This window comes from Mesoplodon mirus, assembly GCF_964341445.2.
Source record: "Mesoplodon mirus genome assembly, chromosome: 4".
NCBI lineage: Eukaryota > Metazoa > Chordata > Mammalia > Artiodactyla > Ziphiidae > Mesoplodon > Mesoplodon mirus.
In genome coordinates, this window is record NC_138979.1 from 162124066 (window position 1) to 162138172 (window position 14107).

General features: G+C 42.4%; 1 protein-coding gene across 1 annotated transcript in view; it reads left to right on the forward strand.

The window, feature by feature from the left end:
• The first annotated feature begins 699 nt into the window (after positions 1-699).
• Positions 700-14107, forward strand: part of GPATCH2L (G-patch domain containing 2 like) — a 56898-nt gene continuing 43490 nt past the window's right edge. Inside the window, exons 1-2 of the mRNA XM_082618547.1 lie at positions 700-767; positions 3134-3805. Of these exons, the coding sequence (XP_082474673.1) occupies positions 3144-3805 (662 nt within the window). The 5' untranslated portion in view covers positions 700-767; positions 3134-3143. The remainder of the gene's footprint in view (positions 768-3133; positions 3806-14107) is intronic.

The window sequence follows — 14107 nt, forward strand, 5'->3', positions numbered from 1 at the left end:
TTACTCACTGCCCCCCACTTTCCATATTGTACTCTTTGGAAGGAATTCACTGCACAGTCCACATTTAGAATCAGGAGTTATGCCTCAGGGTGGAGTATCTATAAAAATTGTTTGGAATTCTGCACCAGAGGCTTAGCTCTTCTTTCCCATGTATAAATTTATTTGTATCAGTAATTGATTTATACCAGTTTGACTAGGATATTACTTTTACACTTCAAGTTATAATGCAATACTACTTTGTTTTGTTACTCAAGCATGTGTATCTTTAATAGTCTGAGCAACTCACTCGTGCTACCCCCCCAAAGGTTGTACAACTCGCATGGTTAAGAATGAGGACCCATTTCCCTAACTTCACACACCCCGTAAAAAGTAGGTCAGCGATCAAGGGCAAGGCCGACGCCCCTCCCTAGCGCCCAATTTCCTGACGCCTCCAAGGCAGACGAGGCCTGCATGGGTAGGCCCTTCACTAAGATGGGCACCTCAGCCCCACGGGAAACCCCGCTCCAGTCAGCCCCTAAACACCGCCCCTCCTCGCCCCCTTGCTTTTCTTCCGGGTTCTCGCGGCCCCGCCCCCAGGGGCGGAAGTGGGCGCGGCCGCGGGCAGGAAGCGCTGGGCCGGGGCGGGCCGTCTCGCGCAGCCTGTCCCTCCCATTTCACCACCGCCCCACCCCCACCGGCTCAGAGCGGAAATGAGGTCAGAGAGGGAAGCCCCGGCGGGGAGACTCGGCCCCAAAAGCCGCGGCCGTCGGAGGTGACTGCGGCAGCGGGTGAGGGGGACGGGGAGTGAGGGGGTCGGGGCCTAGGGGGCCCGCGCCAGCGGGGATCGGCGCTCCGGGCCGCGGCGGAGCGGCCACGGGCGCCATGGGGCCCCGGAGGCTGGCGGGAGGGGAGAGGGTGGCGGGGCCTTGTTTTTCAGGGCCCATCTCCCCGATCCGGGGGATGAGGGTCGGGCCATTTCCCGGGCAACAGTCACCTTCTCTCTTCTCTAGTGTCTGGCTCTTTTGAGCTGGCGACAGCATGACGGCTTGGTGTCCCGAGCAGTGGTCGCCCTAATCCTCGGGGGCGGGCCCGGGCGTGGGGGAGTCCTTCGAAACACGCTTTTTCTCACGGATGTGGCCATGTTGCGACCCTTGAGCACGGAGGGAGTTTAGTCGCCAGGACTTGAATTTTGGTAGTTTCTGCCCTGGAAGGGCTGACCCCCTGCCCCTGGTCACCCAAATTGAGAAGTTGCCTCCTGCCTCCCCCAGCCCCTCCCCCCCCGGTCCCCACCCCCACCCCCCGACTGTGCGCTTGCCCGCCTCTCTTTTTACTTCTGCTAGTTTCTCGTTCCTTCCGATGCGTGACTCGGACAGCCTTTGTCTCCCCGAGTGCTTGCCTGGCCCCGGGACCCTCTCGGACTGTGCATTCAGGGAGGGTGGGAGTTCCAGGGTTCTTCTGTCACCTTCTGTTCGAATTGCAGCCTTTGAGCTTGGCATTCGACTGCACAGCCAACTGCAAGTTGTTTGGTAACTTCGTTTCACGTTAAAGTTTGTACAGTTCTGCTTGAGTTTTTAAAGCAGTAGTTCTTTATTAGGGAAATAGATTTAGATAAGTGCGTCCCCACTTATCTATTTTGGTTTTAGAGACAGCTGTCTCCCAAACCCCAGCCATGGTGTTTTAAACTACTTACTGCTTAAATGAGTGTGGCTTTTGACACTTTGAGTTTTGTTTGGTTGGTAGTTTGGGACTAGGTGTCCCCGTTGCTCCTCCTGCCTTTAAATTGCTTGGCATAAGGATAGCATGAAAATAGATTTTAGAAAGTCCTTTGCAAAATGTAAACTGTGTGAAGGGAACTATATGGTCTGAGAGTGGCTCCACAGAGTTTTAAGCTCTAATTATGGTCTTGAAGTACGTTGGACTTAACAAGGGCTAGGGAAAAGGTGCTAATTTAAAATGTTTTTTTTTTTTTTTTTTTTGCGGTACGCAGGCCTCTCACTGTTGTGGCCTCTGGAGCACAGGCTCCGGACGCGCAGGCTCAGCGGCCATGGCTCACGGGCCCAGGCGCTCTGCCGCATGTGAGATCCTCCCGGACCGGGGCACGAACCCGTGTCCCCTGCATCGGCAGGCGGACTCTCAACCACTGCGCCACCAGGGAAGCCCTAAAATGTATTTAATTAGATGTTGTACGAAGTATATTAAACGTTTCCCTTTAAAAAGGCATTTTGAAAATCGCTCCTCCTGCGCTCAGCCTCTGGAAGGCTTGCCTATGAAGTGATCCCTGAAGTATGATGGTTTGACAAGAAGGAGTTGAAAAACAGGAGACTTTGGAAAGCTGTTAGCTAGAAATCTTAGGGACTCTTCTTATCCTTGTCATTTCAACCTCAGCTATAACGTGTTTTTGTGTGACTGTCTGGCACTAAAGCACAAAACTTGGATAATCAGTTTATTTTCTGAAGGTTGGCAAGAAGACTTAAAAGTTGCTAATTATTCACAAATATATGACATACTCTTTAAGGCTCTTTACCTGGTAGCTTCTGGGTGGTAGTTGGGACCAGAATGGGTGCAAACTTGGTCTTTTTTTTCCATGCAGAGTACAAACCTGGGTCACTACAGATTCTTGGAACACTAAAACTGCAAGCAGCCTTCCGTAAAGTGTGTCACTAAGTTGTCTTTCTCTTCCTGCCACAAACATTCTTATTAGTGACCCCAGACCATAGAACGGTCTTTTCATCCATGGTTTTGAAGTTGAGTGTTTTTCTGCTCCTGTTTGGACAGATGAGACATTCTCTAATCTTTTTAGATCTGATCATCAGGTAATTTAGTTTAGCAAGTTTAATTGGGGGAAAAGGGGAATGACTGATTTATTCCCCTGAGTTTGCTTGTTTTTACTAATAACCCAGTTGTCATCTGGTGAGTATTTTGAGAACATGCTGACTTCAGGCATTTAACAAGGGCCAGATACCTATTTTTAAAGGCTTAAGGGAGTATGGATGGTAGGAATAGAGTCTAAGGGTAGCCAGGTGAAAGGTGACTTTATTTTCTGTAGATAGGGTGGACTCTGCAGTGCCATGATCTGTTTGAAAAATTATTCGAAAACAACAGATCCTATTCAGTCTTTCTTCTTTTTTCTCTTTTTTGAACCTCCTTTTGGCAGATGTGGCCTCATGGATGAGCTGGTACATGACTTAGCCTCAGCCTTGGAGCAGACATCTGAGCAGAATAAGCTTGGTGAGCTGTGGGAGGAGATGGCGCTGAGCCCTCGGCAGCAGAGGCGGCAGCTTCGCAAACGGAGAGGCCGGAAGCGCCGTTCAGACTTCACTCACCTGGCAGAACATACCTGCTGCTACAGTGAGGCCTCTGAGTCAAGTCTGGATGAGGCCATCAAGGACTGTCGAGAAATGGCCCCAGTCACCAATTTTAGTGACTCTGATGACACTATGGTAGCCAAACGGCACCCAGCTCTTAACGCCATTGTTAAGAGTAAGCAACATTCTTGGCATGAATCTGACTCCTTTACTGAAAATGCACCTTGTCGACCGCTGAGGCGCCGGCGGAAGGTGAAGCGCGTAACATCAGAGGTCGCTGCCAGCCTTCAGCAGAAGCTCAAGGTGTCAGATTGGAGCTATGAGAGAGGCTGCAGGTTCAAGTCTGCTAAGAAGCAGCGTCTGTCCCGCTGGAAGGAGAATACTCCCTGGACCTCATCAGGTCACGGGTTGTGCGAAGCAGCAGAAAACAGGACTTTCCTAAGCAAAACGGGAAGGAAAGAAAGGATGGAGTGTGAAGCAGACGAACAAAAACAGGGCTCTGACGAGAATATGTCAGAATGGTGAGATCTCCCTTACTAAGTCATAGATTTTCCTGGTTAACTTTACCTAAAGCACAAAACCACCGTCTTGATGAGTTCAACTTTCTTTCCAACCAGCCTCTGTAATACTGACTTTGTAACTCTGCTTTGACCAGTCAGGTTGTGTTTAGCTTCTTAAAGTACACTCACGATCCTGTTTCCCTACATCAAGAAGGCTATATTTTATAGAAACACATTTGTTTCTAAAAATCGTTTAAAACGTGTACCTCTTATTTTAAAAAAACATTTTGCTGCTCTTTGTGCCCCGTAGTTCATACACAGATACTGTTCTTTAGAAACAGGGCCTCAGTAGAGGCTGGTGTGTATATGTATGTGTGAGAGAGAGAAAACACGGGTGCCAGGCATATGGAGTTTGTAAATGTTCTTGGTAAGCTGCCTTTACCCATTAAGAATCATGGCTTTAAATATTTCTGGACTGTAATTCTGTTCTCTGCTACTTACAGTTTGACTGTATTGAGTTTAACATTCAAGTTGTCTGAACACATGGTAGGCTTTGAAAATAACAGGGCTAAATCCCATCAGTCTTACACCAAATGTCCTAGAGCCAGAAAAATCTGTCTCTAATGGGTGCATGTTTAAAACGTCAGTATAGTTTTTGGTGACTTTTAATTTTTTACATCTCAAATAGATAGTCCTAGGGACACGGATACTCCCCAGCTTGATACTTTAATATTATTAATATTAATGTGCGATATCTGTTTCTCAGTGTGGATGCTGTCGGTGTTTTGGATGGAGCAGTTCTTTGTGGTGTGGGATGTCCCATGCCTTGTAGGATAGTTGCCATCCCTATGTTGTTCCCATCACCCTTCACAGTATCAAAACAAATGCCTCCATGGGTGCTCCCTAAGTGGGTTGAGTAGTCCCAATTGAGAACCAGTCTATTCTATTATTGTTAATATTAGTTAGCATTTATTAAGCACTAACTGTGTGCCAGACACTGTACTATTGTGCAGAACATATTTCTTCTTTAATGTTCATAACTCCCCTGTCTGGTAGGTACCACTATTTGTATTTTATAGAAGAGGAAATAGAGGTTATGAGTGTGGAGATAATTTGCCCAAGGTCACCTAGTAGCAAAACTGGGAATCAAACCTGATTCCAAAGCTCATAGTTAACCACCATGTTTTGCTTTGCTTTGAGCTTGCCTTTGCCATGGCACGTCTTCTGTCTCATCTGAACTTTTACAACTGTAGAACAGATGACCTTTCTTAGGACTTGGCTTCTTCTGACGTTTGTCTGAAAAACAAAGGCATAAATCTTACGAACTTGGAGGTGAGGTTTTGTCAGTAACAGGAAAAGCTGTTCAGGTCTGTATGCCTGTACCTTTCATGGGTGGTTTTAATCCAGTTTTTAAAATTTTTCTTAACTAACTTTATATTTGCCAGGCTGTGCAACTAGGTAGGCTTATAATTTGGCTTTCCTGATTTTCCTCTAATGTATAGTCTAAGGCCTATTTACCCAATTTATATGTATAATTTTGGATTATAAAGCTTTTTTCCTTATCATGCTATTTTTAATCAAACAAGAAATGCCTAGTTAACTTGTATCCTTCACACTGTTGAAACCCTCAGTTGAGGTGTTCAAGTTTGTTTCAATGTCAAGCTTACATACCAAATAGTAATCATCGTACTGTTGAATGTTTGGGGATGATATTTTTGGATGTATGTATTTCTTCCCCAGAATTTCTTGCTAAACTATGACTTAATTGTGTGTGTGAGTGACTGTTAACTCTGTCTTCTCTAAGATCACAGCCCAAGTGTGGTTCCAAATGCAGAGCCTGTAACCTTGCAGTGAGGCACTTCAGTCTTTCTAGGTCCTTCTTACCCCAGATACATCTGTTGCACATTATAGTCAGGTTGTGATAATATACACCTAGAGCTTGGATAAATTGAGGTAGGCAGCAATTTACCCTTTCAAAAATCTGCTTGGATGTGCCAGTTTGTTTGCTTACAGATCAAAGTGTAGAACTTTATATCAGAGGTATTGAGGGTTGTCAGAGTATATGATCCAACTTGTGAAATTACTAAGATGAAGTTGATCATTAAGCTTTACTTAGCCTAGTCAATAGATAGAGTTCTTTTAAAAAGCATATGCTAGGTGTTTTAGGTTTGAAAATCTGTGTCTCAATCAGAGAGCTTTATTTCTACTTTCCTTAAATTTATTCTGCTAACTAAACATAGAGTAATTTTAAGCTTAACCGATAATTCTTTTCGCTTTTCTGTTTCTGTTCTTCCTTCCATTCTATACCAATCAATCCCTCAGGCGTTCTGAGGAACTGAAAGTGGTTATGATGTAATAGTTTTTTAAAGCCTTCAGAAAGCTCAGTTATTATTTTAATATTTTTCTTTGCATGTGTGTTCCATTCTAAAATGGATCAACTCTTTTGTAAGATTACTTTCTACTGATCTTTATTCAAATTGTCTATGTAGCAGCTATTAATTAGGTGAGTTATAGCCTAATTTTGCTTTATTCTTCACTAATACATCATTCATTTGTTCCCCTTGAATATAATTTAGCTTCTTTTCTTTCATAAGTGAATTGGTTTGGTGATGGCCTGAAGTCAGGAGCCTTCCTAAGGTGATGTATTAGAAGCCGATCTCACAGGAAAGAAAATATTCCCTTCTGTTGGAAGCCAAGTGACAGAGATAGAGTGCTAAACCTTCCCCCTCCTTCTCTAGCCCAAGCTGACCTTCTGCGCCCCTTGGTGCCTCTTGTTTTCTTATTTTTATAGAAAATCAATATCCTTTCTGACACAAACAATAGCTCAGAAGCAAGAATAAATGGTAGAAAGCTGAGATCTCTGTCCATCACCTTTCACTTTAACTTCCCCAAACTCTTTAATTATGAGGGTGCTTTGCTCCAGGTGTTTGCGACAGTAAAATTGCTAAATGAGGACCATTTTAACCAAAGATTGGGTGATCAATAACACTTTATAGCAGTAGCTTGTTGGATCAATAGCATTCATTATTTCATGGTTAAGGTAAGTAGCCTCCTTTGCAAGTGGAGGTCATTAATCAGGGGTTACTGGAGCTGTGGAAAAGACTCTGTGTGGTAGGTTGAGGATGTTCTGTTTTCTATTCTGTAAATAGGGGTGCTGACCAAGAGGATATTTACCATTGTTGAAGATTGTACCGTTGCATTTGAGAGTACTGAGTAGCTGGCATAGAGTGCTTCTGTAGATTTATTCAAAGCTCTGCTACTATATCCTTAGGAACAACTGAAAAAAAAAAAAAACAACTTGGGAGATAGATTTGATACTATTGTATTTGAAGATCTGTCTCTTGAAAGAAATGTTAGGATTATTCTTTGACTCCAGAGGAAGGAACTAGGACTCATAGGTAAAAAGTACAGTGTGAAGTGTTTGCCTCAGTATAAAATACAACATTCTAAAAATTAGGACTCTATAAAAATGAAGTGGGTTGTTTGACTAGGTGATGAGTTCTGTGTCACTGGAGGGATTCAAGCCTGGGCTTGGTGACCACTTACTGCGTTGTTGTAGAGTTGGAGAGGTTGAACTGAATGACCTCTAAGGTCCCTTGCAACACTGAGATTATGTAATTCTTTTCAGTCACAACCTCCTTCCCATCACTGTAATTTCATATTTTAAAAAGCATCTGATAAGCAGCCTCAACTGCCCCTAAAATATTTATGAAGACATAAAACATTGCAAACTCACATCACCAGAGATCAGGACTTACAGCTGGCTTACTGCCAAGATTTTCTCACAGTCCGAGGCTGATAGAGCTGCGCTGGAGAGTGCAGTTGGAAGCCCACAGCAGTGCTGAACCTGCCCTGAAGGTCGGTAGTGAGGCCCTGCCTTCTTTCTCTGTGGTCTGCCCTTGGTTCAGAAAGGCAGGATCCGGTTCAGTTAGAAAATTGGGCAGCTACAGTTTGAGCCAGAGTGTTGTTCCACCCTTTACTTTCAATCAGTATCTTTCCGTTTCTCTTTGGAGGCTGTAACTCCCTTATATACTTGGATAGGGAATCGTAGTGTTTTCTGTGTGTGTATTTGTTCTGAGGGGTAGGAGGCAGTCATAGCATATTGAGTTCTGGGAAATACAGTCTCCAAGAGTAGTTTACTGTTGGCATGGACAGAGAAGGAGAAAACACTCTTAGTAGTAGTGCATTCTGGAAACTGGAGTGTTTTATGTAACTTCATTTATTGTAGACTCCTGGAATGGGCCCAGAATCAGGCAGTGAGGGTCAGAAGAAGATCTTGTCTCAGTCCCACGTAGCTACATGAGATAAAAGCCTACCAGTGACACTGGGGATTAGGCTAGGGGCTCTGCACATCCTCTTGGCCAGTTGTAGATGTGACAAGAGCATGTTACCTGTATCCAAGGAAGTAGAGGATGGAACCAGGGGTAATTTACATACCCTTTCTGTTGGCAAATACCAAATTCTAGGTAAACCGGTTCTCAGCAAGAGGCTTTTGGACAAGTTATGCGGAATAAGGGAAGGGGAACATCATCCTGAATGTTCAGTGGAAGAACACATCTTTGAAAATGACTGCCAGTGGAAACCAGAAGAACATTTTAGAAAATCTTCATTAGGATGCAAGGAGATAGAATCACTTTGAAACAGGAGCAGTAAGTCATAAGGACAGAAACATAGCTATTTGAAAGCCCAGTAGTATGGGAGGAAAAAGTGTAGGGAAATTTGAAATGTAATTATAATGTTAAAATGAAGGACAGTTCTTTCTGCAGAAAATTGAGTTGATGATGTGGGAAACTTTGGAAGCCCTCCCAAAATGCACAGAGAGGAGACAAAAATGAGAGAGAAGGTGATAGATCTGGAGGACAGGGATAGAGGCCCAGTCTTCAAGTATGTAAATACTCCCAAGGAAGAAACCAAAGCATAGGGATAGAAGAGGGATTTTAAAAATATAACTGAAGGGAAAACATGTTCCTGTGTTGAAAAAACTAAGTATACAGATTAAAAGGGAAAACTAATGAAAAGAGACCTCTACCTAGACATATCCTGGCAATATTTTTGCATTCTGCATTGGTGGTGGGAGGGGAGCAGTTATAAAGAAAAATCTTTAAAGGGATGAAAATAAGGTTGACGTTGATCCCTGCAGTACTAAATGTGAGGGGCTATCGACTTGCCTATAGAATTTTGATGGCAAAAGTCTCCCACCTTCCCACCGTGAATTTTATATATAGCTAAGATAGATTTCATATGGAAGGGCACTAGAAAGACATTTTCAGATATCAAGTCTCAAAATATATGCTCTTTAAAAATTTACTCTGAAAAGATATTTCATCTAACTGAGGATGAAACTGTTAGTTCTAAGAAAAGGTAAGTCTTAAAAGGATGGGTGGACTTCTCTAAGGCACAGCCCACGGCTCAGTAGCAGAGTCCTGACAAAAATCATTATCTCTGCAAAGTATACCTGATTGCAGTGGCCACGCTAATGAACCTGTGAAACTAGAGAGGTTGCTGCCTTCTTTTGTGGTGCCATCTGAATGAAACTGAAAAACAAACTCCTTCGTTATACATTCTCATAACTTACTGTGAGAGTAATTTTGCAGTTGGTGTGAGATATTTCTCTGAAAAACCTGTCCCTAGTCCTTTTTGCTTTCAGAATCAGAAGTCTGATTACATATAGTTACAAGTGTACCACCTCAATCCAGAAAAAAGAAGGAAAAAGAATTGAGTAGAAATGTTTTGGGTGATAGGTCTAGGAGTGACCTTTCCGTTTTTTGTAAATTCTAAGACAATTAAAAGTTTTTTAAAGTGTATTATTATTTAATACAAAAATTAAAATGAAAACCCCTTAGTTTTTAGCATGATAAAGTAAGACATTAACTCTATCCTGCTTGTTTCTTTTAAAATTAGATGTAAAAGACACCTCTTATTTAATAATCTTAACTGGGTGAGAAACCCAGGTGGTAAAGTTACTGATACCAACTTTTGAATATAGATGATAAACTAATTCTGTACCTCTGTACTGTAATTGTGACAAGTATAAACTACTTTGATTCAGTTCTAAGTTTACAGTTTTTCTGTGTTTAGGAATATGAAAGAATTAGCAAGCTCTCGGGTCAGAGGACAAGCTGCGTTTTCCCCCTCTCAGCTGTGGGAATTCAGAGATTTAACTTACAGAAGTTAGAAACTTCTTGTTAGAGCTAGACAGGAGGGAATTCTTTTCAAAAAAGAATTCATAAAGATGCTATATTATCTGTTGCTGCAGAAAAAGTTGCCCTAAAACTTAGTAGCTTTATAAAACATTTATAGCCTTACAGTTCCTGAAGTCAGGAATCTGGCAACAGTTTAGCTATGTGATTCTGCTTCAGTCTCTCATACTTTTGCAATCAAACTGTTGGTCTGGGCTGCAGTTGTCTCAAGTCTTGGGTGGGGCTGAGGAGTCCACTTCCAAGCTCACTCACAGGGCTGTTGGCAGATCTCATTTTCTTATTGGCTGCAGGATCGAGAGAGTCTCAGTTCCTTTCCACGTGGGCCCCTCTACAGGGCTGTTAGCATTCTTTTTTTTTTTTTTTTTTTTTTTTTTTTTTGCTGTACGCGGGCCTCTCACTGTTGTGGCCTTTCCCGTTGCGGAGCACAGGCTCCGGACGCGCAGGCTCAGCGGCCATGGCTCACGGGCCCAGCCGCTCCGCGGCATATGGGATCCTCCCAGACCGGGGCACGAACCCGTATCCCCTGCATCGGCAGGCGGACTCTCAACCACTGCGCCACCAGGGAGGCCCTGTTAGCATTCTTAAGATATAGTAGGTAGCTTCCCCTAGAGCAAATTGTCTGAGGGAGAGAGGGAGAGAGCGAGCCCTCACTCAAGTACCCAAGATGGAACCCTAGTGTTTTATAACCTAGTCTCAGAAGTGACATACCGTTAGTTACATCTGCCTGTGCTACTGGTTACACAGCCCAACCAGGGTGTGAAATACCAGGAGGCTGGGATCACTGGGAGTCATCTGGGAGTCTGGTTACCACAGGTGGCCACTGGTCTTCTGAAGATTTTTCCTAACAATGTGGAGCTAAATTCAGAAATAGTATTCTCAAACTAATTATTTCCTCAGAACATACTGAGAGAGTGTTTTTACTGTGATTTCAAAGGAAGGGCATTCAGGAACTATAAAGGCAAGCAAGGTATAGATCCCTGAGAATGTATTTTGTTGTATTTTAAGTAAGTATACTGAAGATGAATGTTTATTTTTTAAATTTAAGATATGGCATTAAGGGAGAGAGCTTCTTTCTGAAGTGAGTTTGTAATCCGTTTTCTTGGTGTTCAGCACATATGATGCATTTTTAGCTGATGAGCTCTGGAAGGCTGGCCCTATCCAGCAGAAGTACACAGGCTCCTCTCTTCCTCTGAACTGGTTTCCCTTAACCATGATGTCCCACCCCCTTCATCCCTCCACTTTGTTCATCACTCTACATGAGGGTTCTCACCTTTTGGGCCAGATGTTCTCTGTTGTGAGGGCTATCCTGCGCATTGTAAGATGTTTAGCAGCAACCCTGTCCTCGACTCGCAAGATGCCAATAGAATACCAGTTTCCTCTTCCCCCCTCCAAGTCCTGACAAACAAACATTTTTCCAGATATTGCCAAATGACCCCGAGGGCTGGGGTGGGGCAGGAAGGTAGGAGAAGGGGGACAAAATTGCCTCCAGTTGAGAACCACTGCTCTAGATGTTTCTGGTATTGAGATTGGGTTTTTACCTCGTTGACTCTGCTTTTACCAAAAAGCATGAGTTTCAAATGAGAGAACTCAGTAAGACCAAAACATTGATCTCTTCTATAGAATAAAAATACTGTGATTTAAAAATGGAGAGTTTTTGGGCTTCCCTGGTGGCGCAGTGGTTGAGAGTCAGCCTGCCAATGCAGGGGACACAGGTTCGTGCCCCAGTCTGGGAAGATCCCACATGCTGCGGAGCGGCTAGGCCCGTGAGCCATGGCCGCTGAGCCTGTGCGTCCGGAGCCTGTGCTCCGCAACAGGAGAGGCCACAACAGTGAGAGGCCCGTGTACCGCAAAAAAAAAAAAAAAAAAAAAAGAGTTTTTGCTAATTTGAAAACAATACCCTTTAATTGCTCTGAAAAGGGCAGGCAATTCGTTTTCAGAACTTGTCAAGAAGAGCAGTTCAAATGAAAGCATTTAAAATTTTATATCAAAGTTTACAATGTTTAGCTAACTCTTTGCCCTGGAATTAATTATTTAAATGGACAGGAGGTATCAATAGTGTTTTATTAGGCTTGATTCCTAAGATAATCTACCCCTCTGGAAATGAATGCGATACCCAGTCATCTGGTCTGCCCAGAGTGCCCTGAATTACAAAGATGCTCAGGTGAGGTTAGATGGATGCATGTGTGACAAAACAAAAAAAAAGCAAAATGTTAATTGCAATATCTAGGTGATGGAGTGTGAGTGGTAACTTTCAACTTTTTTGTATGCTTGAAAGTCTTCATAATAAAATGTTGGGAGGGGCTTCCCTGGTGGCGCAGTGGTTGAGAGTCCACCTGCCGAGGCAGGGGACAGGGGTTCGTGCCCTAGTCCGGGAGGATCCCGCATGCTGCGGAGTGGCTGGGCCCATGGGCCATGGCCACTGAGCCTGCGCGTCCAGAGCCTGTGCTCCGCAATGGGAGAGGCCGCAACGGTGAGAGGCCCACATACCTCAAAAAAAAAAAAAAAAAAAAAAAAAAAGTCGGGAGAGGAAAGCCGCTGGAACTGCTGGTTAGGTTGACTTTCTTTACATTTACGTTACTTCAGTTGGATGTGGTTCAGTTGCTTCTAACAATATTATAATAATTAGATAATACAATTAATTGGTAGTCCAAAATCTAGGCTTTAATTTTATTTGTCTTATTTTAAATGGTGGCTATGCTGCTGAATTGTGGAAACATTTTTTTAGTGAAAACCATATAGAGAAGTACGATGTGTTATTACTATTTTTACTCACATGTGAATATTTTTGAGACGTTTTCTGGCTTCTAAAATGGAGTGACTTTCTCAGTATTATAAGGTTAAATTCTAGGCTTGCCCCACCCCTTATTTGGAGAATTTTCTTCATTGGAAAGCATTCTTCTTTCTATGTTTTCACACTCTTCTCCCATAGTCTAAGTTTTTTATAAAATGCATCCATTTAAATTGTGGTTGACATGCTTCTTTGTTAGTTTTAGTGCTGGTTATAGCAGGGTCTGGAATATAGTAAAACTTAATAAATGCTTACTAAGTGAATGAGTGAAAATATAGGGGAAATAGTGGGGGAAATCCTTCCTCCTCCTTCTCCTGTTAGAGACTTTTTATTGCCCCAATTTAGAATTGAATATTTTTGAATGACATATAAATTATTTGTAGGGTTAATACATTTCTACTCAAAAATATTTTAGAAATATTCTATGAAGACTTTTATATGCAAACTGTTATACATTAGAATCATGTGAGAACAGGGAGTATAGAACAGCTCCCAAGGCAAAGACAGGAGGCATTGATGCCTCTAGGAGTTGCTGTCATTTTAGGAAAAGACAGGATTTCATTACCTACTATCTTTCTGGGCTTTGTCTTGTTACTTTTTCTGAAGATTAATAAAGGCTGAGTTTCTGTCTTCCTGACTAAGTTTCAGAGGACCATAGTGGAATGGACGCTAAGGATAGGATCACATTTCTTTTTCCTTATAAAAATGAGGAACAGAGCTTTTTTCCTTGCCTAATAAAAATGCTCATAGCAAAAAAGTTATAAACAAATTTGACGGTTTGGGCATAGGAAAAATGTGTAGTAGCCTGACATCTAACTTTTTGACCTTGTGATCTACAAGAGTACTAAAAGAAAATTGTTTTTATTGAAAGATAGGAGCTTATCTTTACCAGAATGTTAAACATTATGTTTAATTAGGTATATTAACATTTTATAGTTGACTAAATCACTATTAAAATCCTATGAATTTTGTTTTAAAAAACCATAATCTCTGAGTCAGAAGTGAATGAAAGCCACAGGACTGGATAGCTTTGGCCTGTAAATTGTAAGGGGAAATATTTACTTCTACTTCATAGCTAGCACTACATATTTGCATGCTGTATCATGGTGTTTATGTGCAAATATGCCTTGAAGTTCCCATTTTTTTCCTCAGAAAATTATGCTAACAGTTTCTTACATATAATTAGATTTCCACAGTGCAAATTCTTCTGAGGGAATAAGATGCTATCAGATGAAATAGTCATTTCCAGATATTGATGGAATGATGATACTTTTATGTAATAAGTGTTCTTTAAGGCATAAATTATTTTCTCAGTGACGAAAATACGTATCTCCC